The sequence below is a fragment of the Aquila chrysaetos genome, chromosome Z (assembly GCF_900496995.4).
Source record: "Aquila chrysaetos chrysaetos chromosome Z, bAquChr1.4, whole genome shotgun sequence".
NCBI classification, from domain to species: Eukaryota; Metazoa; Chordata; class Aves; order Accipitriformes; family Accipitridae; genus Aquila; species Aquila chrysaetos.
The window spans coordinates 39,715,572-39,730,779 of record NC_044030.1 but is presented as its reverse complement, the minus strand read 5'-3'; the positions used below and the strand labels follow the sequence as shown (position 1 = coordinate 39,730,779).

The following is a 15,208-nucleotide window of genomic DNA, read 5'->3' as shown; positions in this document are numbered from 1 at the left end:
TTTTTTCTCTTATAATTATGCCAAAACACAATTAAACAAGAAGGAACAGACAGAATGTTGATATTCTTCTTAAAAGCAGAGATTTATATGTGTTGTGAAGTATAAACCCACCAATACACATAAAAAAACTTCAACATTTGACTGTTGGCACAGCTTTGCTAGCTTCTGTAGCTTACCACCTACAAAAGGCATTCAGTGGCTGCATACTCTATAACCTGCCTTGCTCAGAAAATCCCACAGAGACCAATCAGGAACGCTTTCCATCTGGACTCCTGCTAGACCCTGTAAATGGAATCCACCAACTTAATAAAGAGAACACCAGTTGCCAGTAGAAGTCTTAATAAAGATCAGTCCTTTCCTAACTGTCATGATTGTTTATCTCCTTTTTTGACACAAACCAGGGTTTTCATAAAAAAAAAAAGAAAAAAAAAGGGTCTGTTCAGTGGTGTGACATAAAAGAACCAAGAAATGGTCAAAACTGCTACCAATGAGAGAAAAAGAGGCATTAAAAAGAAGCTTTCTGTCATTTGGAAATGCATCACTTCTTACAGAAGTGAGCTCACCACACAGTTGCTGGGAATGAGGCAACTAAAAAAAACCCAGAAAATGTTTGTGCAGGATGTTATGCATTTATATTCTTTCTCTGAATGTGTATCAAAATTAACTCTGAAACTTACTCTGAAGAACAACAATAGATCTTCTCCTTATCATCCTTAGGCAGGTTCTGTGTTGATATCTGCAATTAAACTACTTGTGTCCTTTATTAAATTCATGTATGCAATTACCTATGAACATCAATAAGAAAACCATGTAAAAAATGGGCATGAAATAGAGGTCAAAGAGAGCTCTGCAGTGTGAAGCACATTAAAAAGATGCAAACATATGCTAAATATTTTCATTAAAATAAATTTTAAAATCATGATTTATTATTAAAAAAATCACAAACGCCCCCACCTGTATGCAAAGTCATTTTTTACATCTAGATGTGCAAGTACACAGTTACAAGTGTAATCTTGCCAGCCTAAAGAATTCATTGATATTATGCATAAAAATATTATGAAGTTTAACTCATGAGAATTAAATGATAAAGAGTTCTTTCTTCTTTGGTTTGTTTGTTTGGGGTTTTTTTTTGCCAGATTTTGAGCAATAAGGACAGGAGTTACCTGACATGACAGTCAGTTCTCAAATAAAAAATAGTTAAGATTCATAAGTACTCTGAGACTCAAAATCATGGAAAAATGAGGCAATATATTTATAAGGTCTTGCTGTTTTACAGGTGCTAACATCCACTAAGTCCCTGCTGAAGTTGTTCCTTCGACAGCCAGGACTGGAAGCCCAGAGCGGGACCCACACTTGAAATCCTTGAGAGCTTCATGCAGATTGTTCATGCCTTCACTAAGATGTGACATGTAACATTAAATGTTTTTTCTCTGTTTCACAATTACAAAGATTAGATCTTCAAAAAATCCTTGGAAAGCTTTCATTTTGTGTGATTGTTTGAATACTGGAGTTTCACAGAAGGTGTACAATACCAAAAGACAGCACAAAAACTATACGAGCTACCAACACTGTACGTGCAAAGACTGTTGACATGCACAAACCTTTGTGAGTAAACCCATTTCGTAGCACAGAAGATGATGTGTTAGAGATGGGTTAGCAGCAGTACACATTTTAAGTGACTGTTAGGATCTCTATTTTATGAGTTGTTGCTTCAAATATTCAAGCATGTGCAAGACTTCTAAGCTGGAAGGATCTATCTCCATCTACTCACATCACTACGAAAACTCCACATTTCTCAGTAACAGTAAGAAAAGGTAAAGAGCAGAGTAGCCAAGGCTGGTCTTGGCAGCCAAACCACGTGTCAGAAACAGACATGATTCCAACTCTTGGAGAACTTGCCAGGGAAAAATTGAGGCCACAATAAAAAGAAACAATCTGGCATCTGAATTTCTGATGCCTGCAAAAAGGGAATGGAGGGAGTTTACAAAATACTGTGTCACTGACAGAGCACTGGATCTGCAAACACTTGTTTTGACTAATATTGTAACATTATTTCATACTACAGGAGACTTCACCCTTGGAAAAAAGCTGAGTGAATTAAAAAATAAACCAAAGCAAAAAACAAAAAATGTTGAAAATGTTGTTTCTATGAACATTTTCTGCACACGAAGAAAGTGTAAATATTTCTAAGTAAATAAATGAATTTTTAAGTCCTTCAAAAATTTGGGCCTGGCATCACTCTTTACTTTAAATTTTCTTTAGAAAACATAGTAGACTAAGCTATGGACATCTGTGTTTTGCCAATGTCCACATTCTAGGCCTTCAACAGCAGTATTATATGTCAGTCTGCTGGAAATTCTATTGTAATAGATGAGCCACAAAATAAGACTTCTAAAGTATAATTTAAAAAAAAAAAGTGAAAACCTACACAAGTACAAAAGTAGTGAAAAGGAAATTCAAATTGTAACTGCTCAGCAGTGGTAAATTTGTGACTGAGAAGTGATCCAGCATGGAGGGCAAGAAGGCTTAAATGCAGAAGGAGTTAAACAGGCTGGGAGAAAGAATGCCAGAGACAGAGTGACTCCCTGTTGTCTTGTAGCCATCCTGGAATATCAGCAAGCCCTCAGGGGCCACCTTTGGGCAGCAGAGCTGGGCTGAGCGATGGACCCAAGGGCAGGCTGAGGGGCGCCATGCAAACACTCAGAGGGTCGGTGCTGGGGCAGGTGTATATTAGGCATCTGCTAGTGAGGCATCTTTGCAAACTCCTTTTTGAACCACTTATTGCAGTAGGATTCTGCTCAACACATTGTTCTTTTTTTATATATATATTTAAGCACAAACGTGTTTAATTCGCCTCGAGGGGTACAATAAAAATTCCCCAACAGTAGTTTGATCAGTAGAAGACCACCACTTACTATTTTAAAGAAAGTTTGATTTTCTTCTGAGTCTTGCAGTTAGGCTTTGAAAATAAAATCTCTGTTCAGTCTGAAGGAATAACACGATTCCTCCTTTATGACAAAGTCCACACTCTAGTACAGTTAGTACGCTATGATCTGGCACATGATTTCTTCTCTCACTGATGACAAATATTAATTGTAGGAAAAATGAAAATTAATTATTTGATTAGAAGAATTTTAAGTGGATCATGATATTATTTTTCAAACACTTTCAGGCAGACTTTAAAGACTACAAAATAGACCACTATTTATATTCCAAGTGGATAACACACTGAGTGCTTACCACCCGCTGCCATTTACCACCCATTTACCTGGTCATGTTTTATGAGAGATTACAGTTTAGGAAACATTCAGTATTTTACAGTTTTCTATTCTGAAAAAGGATTTTGCTCTGAATATTACCTGATTTTCTGACTGAAACTGTACATTACTGCAAGTGTAGTTCTAACATGGTTTTAGCAGTGGCATTCCGAAGTCAGAGGAACTCGATCTTCACCACCGCTTTCTCCTACACATACCTCTCTACTGGCAAGTAACAGGGTAGGAAGATAAGGATCACAGGAACCTTTCAAAATCCTCATGAGTCTGGGTCTTCCAGGTTTCAGATTATTTTGTGTTATATTTATTCAACTTGAATGACTGAGAAAAGGAGACATATCCAACTTGAGGTGTTGTTTTCCAAATGTAGTTCTACATTCATTAAAGCCACAAAAATAATATAAATAATTATATATATATGGAATCAGGAAATCATAACACCTCTGCTACTGTCAAACAACAATACAGGTGTGAAAGATGAATCTAATTTTAAAAAAAATCTACTGATAAGCGGTTAAAGCATTCAACAAGATATGGATACATATAACTATGAAAAAACTATAAAAGCAAACATGTAAATATGAACGTCATATTCAGCATTTCCTAAGTAAGACATTGTGATCCATCATACTATCAGTTTACCAATACTAGTTCACTGGCAAATTTTTGACTCATGCCTTTCAACTTATAATGTTCAAGTATCCACAACCATGCACTGAAACTTGACATAATTTGATTCCACTCAACATACATTGTTAGCACCTGCGGCAGTATCTTAGAAACACATCCACTGGGACATTACAAAATTATATTAGAAACATCAAAACACAAACTACTCCCTTCAGTACCTCCATCACACATACGCTGTTTCCTGGAGGTGAGAGTTAGATCAGAGAATTCTCTGTTAGAATTTCTCAATCTGGACTGATTTAAGAATTGAATACCTAGAATATCTACAGGGAATACATTATTGTCCTTCCCAAGAAAAAAAATGTTGTGAAATTTCTAAGTAAGTAGTCACTGCAGAGATAGAGGAAGAAGGAAAGCAATCTTTGCCATGGTAGATATTTTTTTCCCCTGAAAACATGACACAAGATGGTGAAAAAAAGCTTACTTTCTACCACAGTATCTTAAGGACAACAGAGATCAAGTTCAGCATAACTGTGAATCCATCCCTTACCCATTGCTCAAAATTTGGGGCAGTCTGACTGGATATCTACCACTTATGGGCTACAGCAAGCTAGCAAATAGATGTAGACAATTTGCAAAGGGTTCAAAAGTAACAACCATTCATTGCAGACAGCATAGAAATGTTCATATTGGTACTTGCACATCAATCATCTTTTTGCCCAGTCTCTATCTCTTAAATTCTTTGTTTTCCTGTCCAAGTAACATGAATCAGGACAGAGTAAAGCACAGATATACAACATAAGAATGATCTATGAGATAAACACAGTTCACAAAAGTCAAAACAAGTTTACACTCGAGTACAGATGAGGTTTTTTGAGCCCTTGGGGAGGAAAGAGAAAAAGGGAAAGAAGTCATCATGCCCCAAAGCACATTAACAATAGACAAGGATTAGATGGTAATAAGTGATGTTTTGTAAAAGAAACATACATTTCCTAACATATCTTAAAGGCTTCTTCAGGAGAGTGCTATAGTTACCTTTAACCTGTCACCTGTGCCTAGGACATCTGTGCCTAGGACTTATTTATCGCAATATACAATGTAAGTTTCACCCAGATGAAAAAAGTACATTGATAACCTGTAACAGTAACAGTGGGGCTATCAAATACAAACAAAGGTTTGGTAGCTGATTCATCTGTCATTGAATTCCTTCTGTACTTCATTTTACTTAATTACTTACTGAAGTCAGAATAACATTTTACAGCATTGTGCCATGAGCAAAACCCTGTCACAGTCCTCTTTCTTGTCCAAGGCTCATCACTGTCATCCAGACCTTCCGAAAGTACATTAGCAAATAAGACCACAAACCACTGTGGCTCTGTTTCTCCTGTTTTACAGAGAAAGAAACATATTCAGTGACATACATTTACATTTACAGATATGTTTTATGTAACTGTAAACAAAGTAAAATCGTGTGTTAGTATTTGCAAACAAGTTTTATGATCATCCCTCCTTTCTACAAGAGATCTTAACTACTAGAGGACATGTCTATTCTGTGGAAAAGCATACTCTGAAACAGATTTTGCTTGAGGACAGAAGTGTAATCACTGCAGGGTACAGTAGAGCTCCAGAGCACACTGACATGGTGCAACTGAAAAACAGCCCTACAAATTCCACGTTCAAGCTGATAAAACTAAGAGTTACTGCAATACACCTTGTCAGTTGGAGGGCAGAGCTCAGCAACCTCCAGTGTGCTCCACTGCATTCAGATACTCCTGAAAGCACTAAGTTTTGAGGGGCTATTTCACCCTTGAAAATTAAAATCAATCATCTTGATGTTTTTTAAAAAAAATGTTACCGCTGGCTCAGAAAAACAGAGCAGTCGTTTTTCACTGCAGGCATATAAATTCCCTAAGCGCAGAAACTAGCTAAAATTCTAAATGTCTTTTTCTCCTCATATTTATTTTTTGTCAAGTGGGACAAGTGAGTAATTCTTGTTTGTTACACAGTTCTGTATCTGAGTCCTCCAAACAAGGCAAAATGAAAAGACTGGTACATAGAAAGGAAATAAAGAGACCAGTTGTATTCAAACTATGCAGCATATCACTGTTGAATGAATATTCAGCTCATTCTTTCTAAAGCTCTTATTCAATATTTATTTAGGCAAAGCTCCCATTGATTTCCCTAGGAGCTTTAGTTGAATAAGGACTTCGAGACGCACTGTCATTTTTCATTGATTTAAAAAACAAAAAAATCTTAGTTACTAAAGATTGGGGTTTTTCCTAAAAAAAGAATGGTAAGTAAGTCTCACCATGATTACAAAACTATTGTAAACTAGACTGCTGCATAGTAGATAGGCATCCTGTCATTGATTGGGAAAAGACATTACAGTGAGAGCCACAATTTGCTGGCTTGGAGCATAAAAGGGCTCCTATCCTGTATAACAGTCAGTCTATAACCATCATTAGATGTTGGAGAGTAGAAAGGCTTTAAAGTAACCATAAATGTACCAAGATACATTTATCTGTTTTATTACTCTCTTATGAAAAGAAATGCTGTAGTATTCTGTTGATTTTGTTCATAATAGTCTCTTTTCACTCTACGCTTTCTTTCGAAGCAAAAAAAATACACGTTTTGACAAGACTGGGGTTAAAATGGAGCTTTAATCATGGTTTGTCGAAGGGGTGGAAAGATCAGACTGTCTCAGTGGGTAGAATGAGCAATTCCAGCTTATTTAAGTTAATGAGATTTTCACTTTACCAGGATATTGCGTATGGTCAAAATACCTGTATATTCCATCCTTTCAGGAGTGAAAGATGATCTTACTGGTAAGACATTTCCAGCTCCTCACTTAGTCCCTATATTTAGTCTAGGACTATCAATAACAGCAGCCTTATCCCTCGGGAAATCAAGGAGAACCCACTAAGCCAAACACAAACAAGGGAGACTCGGAGCTTCAACATGAAACACAAATGCCTTGGGTATAGCCAGTGATTACTCTACAAGGCAGCCAGTATGGCTTGCTGTACTTTTTTCTAACATTAATTTAGAGTGGGATATTTTGATGGAACTGGAACCTGTCTTAAGTAAGTTTTTATGTCTACAAAGCCTACAGCTGACTTAATTATCTAGACTCAGTAATAATCAGTAATGAGACAAATAGCACTTCTACACTGCAATTCGCCTTATACTAGGTAACTGACCTTGTATGCGATTTCTTCCTTCCATCTTCTGCATGACTTCTTCTTATAAGAACTACTTTTTCTCTCTTACAACTAAACAGGGACATCACTAGCTAGAAGCAAACATCCAAGTTTCAGATTTTTAATTTTAGACAGATAAATCCCAATTTTTCTGTCTCTGCAGAAACCAGCAGGGTTCATCGTATATCTCAAAAGTAAGGCATATAATAAATTGCTAATAAATGAAGGAGTGAAAATTCAGGAAAGATTTCCGTTCTGCAGCTCCTACATAGTTATTTCTAATTCAAAATATCTTTCAGTTTCAAATTATTACTTTCTTATTATATATATGCATAGCAGTCATTATATGACCTCTACCACAATTGGTAATCCTGAAGAAAAAAACTTTCCCCTCTCCTCTCCTCAAAACTTTCAGATAATTACATAATTTCCATGTTGAGCATATCCAGGCTCATGTAATAGGGGATATAGCACAATGCTGCAGGTGAATTAACCAAAATGATTCAGGCTTCCTGTATGCAACTCAATCTGTGTACAGCATCACTTCTATAGTGCGTGTTACCCTCTGAAGGAAGGTCTTATCCTTGCTGTTTTGTTCAAAACCCTTCTCTAATAATAACTTACTCTGTTTGTTCTCCTAGTGAGGTTGTTTATTAGTTTATATGGCATCTGAGTAATAATATTTTTTGTACCCTGTTTAACCACATACCTTATGAGACTTCATTTTGGTTGTTGTTTAGAATTTCCTTTAAAGGTCTATTTTCACAATAACTCTGAACAGGTTAACCAGATACAGCTGAGGATTTTTCGTGGCAAATTTTAAACATAATTGGGAAAAAATCTTTATAAAATCATATTTTTAGGAACAACTTAGGTTTTGAACAACACTTTCTATTTAGATTTAAAAGTGGACAGATAAACACCTGAAAAAGAGCAAGATCTTCTTTAGCTATCAACTGAATAAATAATGTTACTAAGTAATAAGAATAAATTCAAATATTCCAACATGCTGTTTCTAATCTATTTTCCCTCAAGACCACATATGTAAATATGTTAATTGCTAAAAAATTGTTATAGAAACAAACAGGCACTCTAACAGCAAGGAACAAGCAATAGCTTATTATTGAGCATAACCAAGTAACGAGATCTACTTAATAAAAAAGTAATTAGACCCACTACCCAGCTGGAGACATTTCCTAACCATATTTTTTCTCTATCCTTTGAGATGTAAAGCCCTAGAGGTATTTTTCTTCACTGGTCAATTAAGTGAATATGGTATTTAAATAATAATTCTGTAGTTACCAATTTTAATCTACTTAAAATATTAGAAGTTTCCAGGATTTCAATCACTTTTCAAATTATTGCACTGAAAAGACTCATTAAGTAGAATATAAATAGTATTATTTTTACCTACCAGTCCACACATTTTGTTTACTAAAAAATAGCATCGAAATTTGTAATAAACACTGAAAACTGTCTTCTGAAAAGTAAAATAATTGGACACCAACCCTCCTCTGCATTTGACAGATTTAACTCAAGGTTACTGGCATAGGCTTCAACTGATAGAAGGAGACATACAGAGTATTCCTTTGACAAACATTAGTCTGTAATGCTATACTTGCACATATGTAAAACACAAACACACAACAGATAGGTAAGCATGATTAAATACATAATACATTGCAGAGTTAAAATTTCAGTTAACCACAACTGGTTAAATCCTAGCATTAAAGCTGCATTAATTTTTACAAACAAATAAAGCAAAACCATTTTCATCATGACAATGTACTGTACCTCCTATACATTTTATGTTATTTTCAAGTTTAGATAGACAGCTTTTGTCATAATGACATTTATGTAACATATGCTAGTATACTGAGACAGACATCTCTTTTTTCAGTTTTAATCCAGAAGTCATGCACAGGACTGACTGCCAAAGCCACAAGTTGTAGGTTACAAAAAGTATCTTATATTCAAGAATTACCAGGTCAATCTACCAAAACATTTAACCTTAGTCATATTTAACAGTGCAAAAACTAAGCAATTGTACAGAAACTTGTAAAATCAATGTTATCACTATTGTTTTGGTTTTCCTTCCCTCCTCATAAAACAACTGAAAACTGAGAGGGAAGAGCAAATTTTAAATTTTCACTTCAGAAACCTCTCAAAGTTAATGCGTAATTCTGGAGTCACTGACAGTCCTGACTAATCTTAATATTTGGTATTTCTTTATCATTCTTCACAAATTGCCTGATGTGTTCTAGGAAGGAGAGCCCTTTGAATTAGTGGTGGATCTCACTGCCCCCACCTCTGTTATTACCTTGTTACGTGAGAGCATAAAACAGTACCGAGAAGCAGTTCTAACTCTCCCACAAAACAGAGCTCTAATCCTGTGCAATACTGCACACTAAACTCTCAAACTAGCAAGTAGCACCAAAGCACAGGGTCATTTTGAGGGAAAAGAAAATAAATAATTGAAAGATGTAATGTTTCTTGAGCATTCAAATGTTCTTTGATTTGCTTGTTTGGGATGGGGAGGCAGTGGGAGTGAGAAGGGATGGGGGAGAGATTTGACCTATTTTTTCCCAGCTAAACTTGTTAGAAGCTATGAAATTGTGACTGTTGAAATTCTTACAGAAGATGAACCAGTAGGCAGAATACTGGCAAATATATCATATGAGATATATTAATATATGGCAAACTGTTGTTTTCTACTGCAGCACAGGAGTGTTTGGAAAAAAATACTAAACTTGAGCATTGTACCTTATATACAATGATAGAAGTGTACATGATTTTGTAAGACATGGGTAATTAGATACAACATCTTAGTTAAAGGTTGTCTTTCTTGTGGACAAACATAGACGTACACTTACCTCTACTTATTATGTAAGAAAGAAAGCCGAATGGCCATGACTGAAGAATTATCAAGATGTGAAGAAGTTAGTGATTACTCTGGAACTCCTGACTGGTACTAAACAATAACGCGGTAGATCCTAACACATAATGTTAATGTTACTACTAGCAATGACAACATACTTTACATATAACCTACTGCATTTTCTTTTTATGGTTGATTCTATCCCACTTCAAGAATGTCATTACTTGTCTGTCACTATCCATCAATCATGACCAAATTTACTCCATCCATCCTGCTCACCGAGCCCAGGGACAAATATGTGCATGGGAATTGGAAAGCCTAGAGCAATGGGATGCAAATTGTTGATTATACTGAATGTAATCAACCCAAGGCCTTTCTGTGAATTCTCAACCTTGAAAATCTGAAATACATTTTGATAGATTTTTTTCATTGGCATTTTTTAGATTTGATGTTGATACAAGCTTTGATGTTACTGTACTAAAAACATGCAAAACATACTAGAGATGTTTTATTCATGTAAATAATTGCCCAGAGATGGCCTGATCTCTGATGGGGTCTTCATTGCTACCTCAGAGCAGAAATAGATAATAATAAACAGAAGATAAATATTAATGAGGCTAAAAGAAAATTAACAGAGTTTCTTCTTTCTCCTCTCCTATAGTTCACATCAGCAACAAACTAATGGCAAAAGAATTACATTTTAATTCAAATTGTTTGTGATAAACAGCATTTCAGAATATTTTAATGCGATTCTATAAAGTTGTCAGATAGTCTACAGAACTGTTTGGTACCAACGATTAACGTCAGAATGAAATTATTTTCTAAAGTAAGATAAAATATTTTCCTTGTAGCAAGTAACCCTTCCCTGAGGATATTACTTGTACAATGACTTGCACCTGATAATATAATCAAGGTATGTGATAACTCAGTCCTATATTTGAAAACTTCAGCATCATTAACACTCATTCTCTGTCAGCTTTAGAGTAGGTCTTCTATTGTAGCATTAGCAAGAAATCCCTGATATTTAAAAATAAAAAAAAGTAATAATAATAATAATAATAATAATAAAAAACATTACTGCATTTATAGTAATTATGATAATTGCAGTACAAATATGAAAATCTGAATTGATAAAAGCTTCTGTAAAACTGGAGAGTTTTAACAAAGAGAAGTAGGTATAAAGAGGTGAGAATTTACATGGAAAGTCCATAATTTGTTCCCTTTATTTCCATTCACTGTCAAAATTAACCTTAACAATTTTTAGTCACAGTTAAGTTGTTGTGTGTAGAGGGTTTAATTATGTTTTGTGCAACACTTCAGTTTTAGAACATTTAAACAAAAAGAAAGTACTGCAGCTATTAGAGTACCAATTTCTGGCAAGTTCTCAAGGGCTGATTTAGTAACTTGCTGATTTACAGCTGTAGAGACAGTTACCAATAAAATAAAAATGTTTCCTACCTCCAGTGAAAAAACCTTACAGGAGTACTTGCTTTAATCCTTCATTTAAAACTCACACTTGACCTTATACAGTTAACTTACTCAGGGCTGTGCACCTCAAACTTTTCAATCACTTTGGAAGTGCAATTCTTCTGGAGAAAGAAAGCATAGGAAAGCACGAAGCAGCGCTACTACAGAACTTTGAAAAAAAATTGAGTTTCCAGCAGCAATTATTACCTTTCTTGGTTGGAAGTGTCAACACTATTTTTTGGGGGAGGGGATGAACAAACAAACAAACCAACAAATGAATAAATAACAACTCAGAAATAAACTTTCATATTCTGGATTATAGAGTCTGTCCCCTTCAGATAACCTAAGAACTTCAAAATCATTTTACTCAGAAAAAGGAATAGTGTGAGTCCTTTAAGACAGAAACAATTCTGAACACATCAATTTTTGATCCAAGAAATTTTCTTTATGCAACTGACTTAGTAACATTAGCATTGACACTTCAAGGTGAAGCGTAAAGGTCTTAACTTTGGCAGCCGGTCTGAACAAGGACAAAGCAAAACTTAGGCATTCATGATCTGATATTAAAGAAAGAACCATAAAATTAAAAGAAGAAAAATAGTTTAATTTAAAGGAAGAATTAAAAGCCATCTTATTTTCTTTGATGATTGGCAGCCTACTGGACAATGTAGCCATCAAAATTCATGCAAGAAAAGCAAACTTTAACTGGTTTTGTAAACGTATTTGAATACATTAATATCAATAGTGGAACCACCTACTGAAAAGGATTTCAATTCCTGGTCAACTTTTCAAGAAGAAAGGAGTAAAGTAAGTTCAAGTGAGTAGATAATGGCTGCTGCATGTATCTGTTGTAATCAGTAATTATGAAAAGCCTTTTCTCCTGAGGTCATTTTATGAAACCTAACACACTAACCAAATCTATACCTGATACTTGAGATGGAAGCTGTCACTTTTAAAACAAACTAACATTCCCACAGAAATGTTCACTTCTGAAATAGTATATATAATTAAAAAATGGGATTTTTTTTTTCCAGGTTAGATATTTAAAAGGAATAATATGCATTAAATTGGCCAAGTTCTCTTCACGTTAGCACTCACTCCTTCTTAATTTAAATAATTTGATTTACGCTTCCGACAATCAGGTTCCTTGCCTCTAGCATGGGGAGACTTCTTACTTTTTCAGTTCAGATGAGTGTCTTGACATAGCAGTTAGAACTTATTCATAAATAAAAATACCATACATTTATAAATACTAGTGTATATTTGAAAAATCTGTTCATTCCAGTCACTCATTTGATACTGTAATTGAGTTGGCTTGGTTTTGAGAAGTATTTGAGAAAGCCAGTAGTAAATGTATTTCATACCTGATTTGTTTTATCCTTCATAATTCTGTACTGAGAAGAAGCTTGAGCCTTTTCCTCAAACCTTGATTCCTAAATTGTAAGAGTGACCTCTAGTGCTTTACTGCTTTGCAAGTCTTTTTTGCAATGGTTTTAATATGCTTCCCTGTAAGAAACTGATTTAGTTTTGTGCATAGTGCCAAATGCTATTAATGTGCAATTCAATTATCATGGTCTTGTGAAAATGGATGTATTCATAAACTGTACAATGCAGAATGATGAAGAGAATTAAAGCTGTGGCTGGATTGCAGCAGGGTGTTTAACAAGAGGAACTTAGTATTCATGTTTAGGGCTACACTATGCACTTGAGGATCAAATGAGATATCATTACTGAATGACAGCACAAGATCATTTTGGTGCTGCAATGTGAATGTCTGGCTCATGGGAGCATGTTTAGTTTACAAACCATCCATATGCAAAACCCTAGGCTATAGACCCACAGAGCACTTCAAACTTCTCTGCCATTGCTCAAATGTTTCCAGGGAGCTGTCCCCTGCCACTGGGCTGTATGGTTATTCCTGAACATTCCTCCTTGCTTTGGCATGCACTTTCTTCCCATAGAGGCATTGCTCCTGCCCTCCCTATTCTTGTGATGAACAACCTTCCTTAACAGGAAGGGGAGAAAATATGCTCAGTTCAGGTTATGAGCATCTGGCATTTAGGCTACTGTTCTACCACATGTATGCAGAATGAAATCCTTCAGCTTGCTGAAGCCGAATTGAATGGAACAAGAAAAGCTCAGAACTATTATCGAATTATAAAACCCCTGAAATTTAGTTTCTTGATAAGTTTTTTTCTTTTTATTGAATTTGAAGACAATTAATCCTATTCAACACTGGAAACAGAGATTTTTCAGGTATATATCAGATTTGCTTCCTAGAGAGCAAATTGTCTTTAAAACTGTAATCACTATCTTTCTTTTGCAATACCACCCTACTGGCTAACTATGAATTACTAATTTTTTTAAAAACTTTCTGCTGGAATTGATAGCGTTCTCTTCTTTAGTCATGCATGAACAATACTCCCTAAGCAATCAATGCAGAGACTGTAAAGTCTTGCTATCCACATTTTTCCTTGTTATATTTGTACTGCTCTTGAACTGCACGGTAATGTCCATTAGAGTTATTTGATTGCCAGCTTAATTTAGGAGATGCAGATACCAGCTTTCAAAATTATAAATTGCTAAAAACGAAGCTGAAACACAACACACAATAGAAAATCTGCAAGTAATTTCCACATAAGACACAATTCCTTGGAAAATGATGCACTTACAAACAGAAAACAAAAATGAAAATGGGGCTGAACGTGCATCCCTTAGTAAAATGCTGCTTTCAGATACTCTTAGACTGTAGGCTTTATAAACAATATTCTGTACATAGACTCGTGTCAAAAATCTATAGAAGGATTTTAGAACATTTTCAGCCTAGCAAGTTGCTGTCGTGATTTCAAAGCAGTAAGCATTTGTCTCAAAAATAATATTTATTCTAAATGCAAATAAAATATCCCAGAAGTTTTCAAAACACTCCAGATGATTGAGTTTTAAATCATATGCAATACTTACCTTTATTCCCTGCCACTGCCGTGTGCCAGTTATGAAGAGACAGGAGAAACAGCAGCTTCAAGAAGATTTCAGTGACAGAATCCATGTTCACATTCACTGAGGCACCCAAAAGAACCAGAGTATTAGGAAACAGCTGCTCTGTACTTGAGTCCTGTTCGTGCTGCTTCTCACTGCCTCTCTCTGCCTCTTCTGGCAGTGCTTCCCAGGGAACAGGCACCTCAGTCAGATGCACTCCGCATCCCCTCTCACATACGCACGCACCTCCAAATCCGCTTTTCCCTCTAACAGCAGCAATCCCTGAAGAGCGGCAGCGAGAACCTCTCCTTCAGTTTCGCAGAATCACTCAGGGCGAAACTGCCAGGCTCCCCGGCACCGCTCGGTGACTGAAGCCTGGCGCTCGCCGCGCGCCCTGGACACCCCTTGTGGTGACAGGTAGGAAATGTGGGGCTCTGGCGAAAGGCAGACAATGAGGCAGAGCAGCCAGCACATGAGCACTGAGACGCAGCCGCTTGGTGGGTGCTCGCCCTGGCCAGCTCTTTGTCATTATCTTGTTCTCTTTCTTTTGTTGTTGTTGTTTTGTTTTGTTTGGGGTTTTGTTTGTTTGTTTGTTTTGGTTTGGATTTTTGTTTTTTTGGGTTTTGGGGGTTGGGCTTTTTCTTTTTTTTGGGGGGGGGGGGGGGACCATTAGCTGTGCATGCTGCCATTCCTTGTGTTTTTTTTCGGCATGGTAATTTTTTACACTTTCAGCTGCAAAAGCGTTCCAAGTTCTGCATTTTTGAATGAACACGGTTTGCCTT

At 35.9% G+C, this 15,208-nt stretch overlaps 1 protein-coding gene across 2 annotated transcripts in view; it reads right to left on the bottom strand.

The window, feature by feature from the left end:
* The window catches only part of LOC115337150 (contactin-associated protein-like 4), a 255,543-nt gene extending 240,720 nt beyond the window's left edge, over nt 1-14,823 (bottom strand). For both annotated transcript variants that reach the window (XM_030005219.1, XM_030005220.1), the window contains exon 1: nt 14,412-14,823. In XM_030005219.1, coding sequence (XP_029861079.1) covers nt 14,412-14,496 — 85 coding nt within the window. In that variant the 5' untranslated portion in view covers nt 14,497-14,823. The remainder of the gene's footprint in view (nt 1-14,411) is intronic.
* Nucleotides 14,824-15,208: the final 385 nt, after the last annotated feature.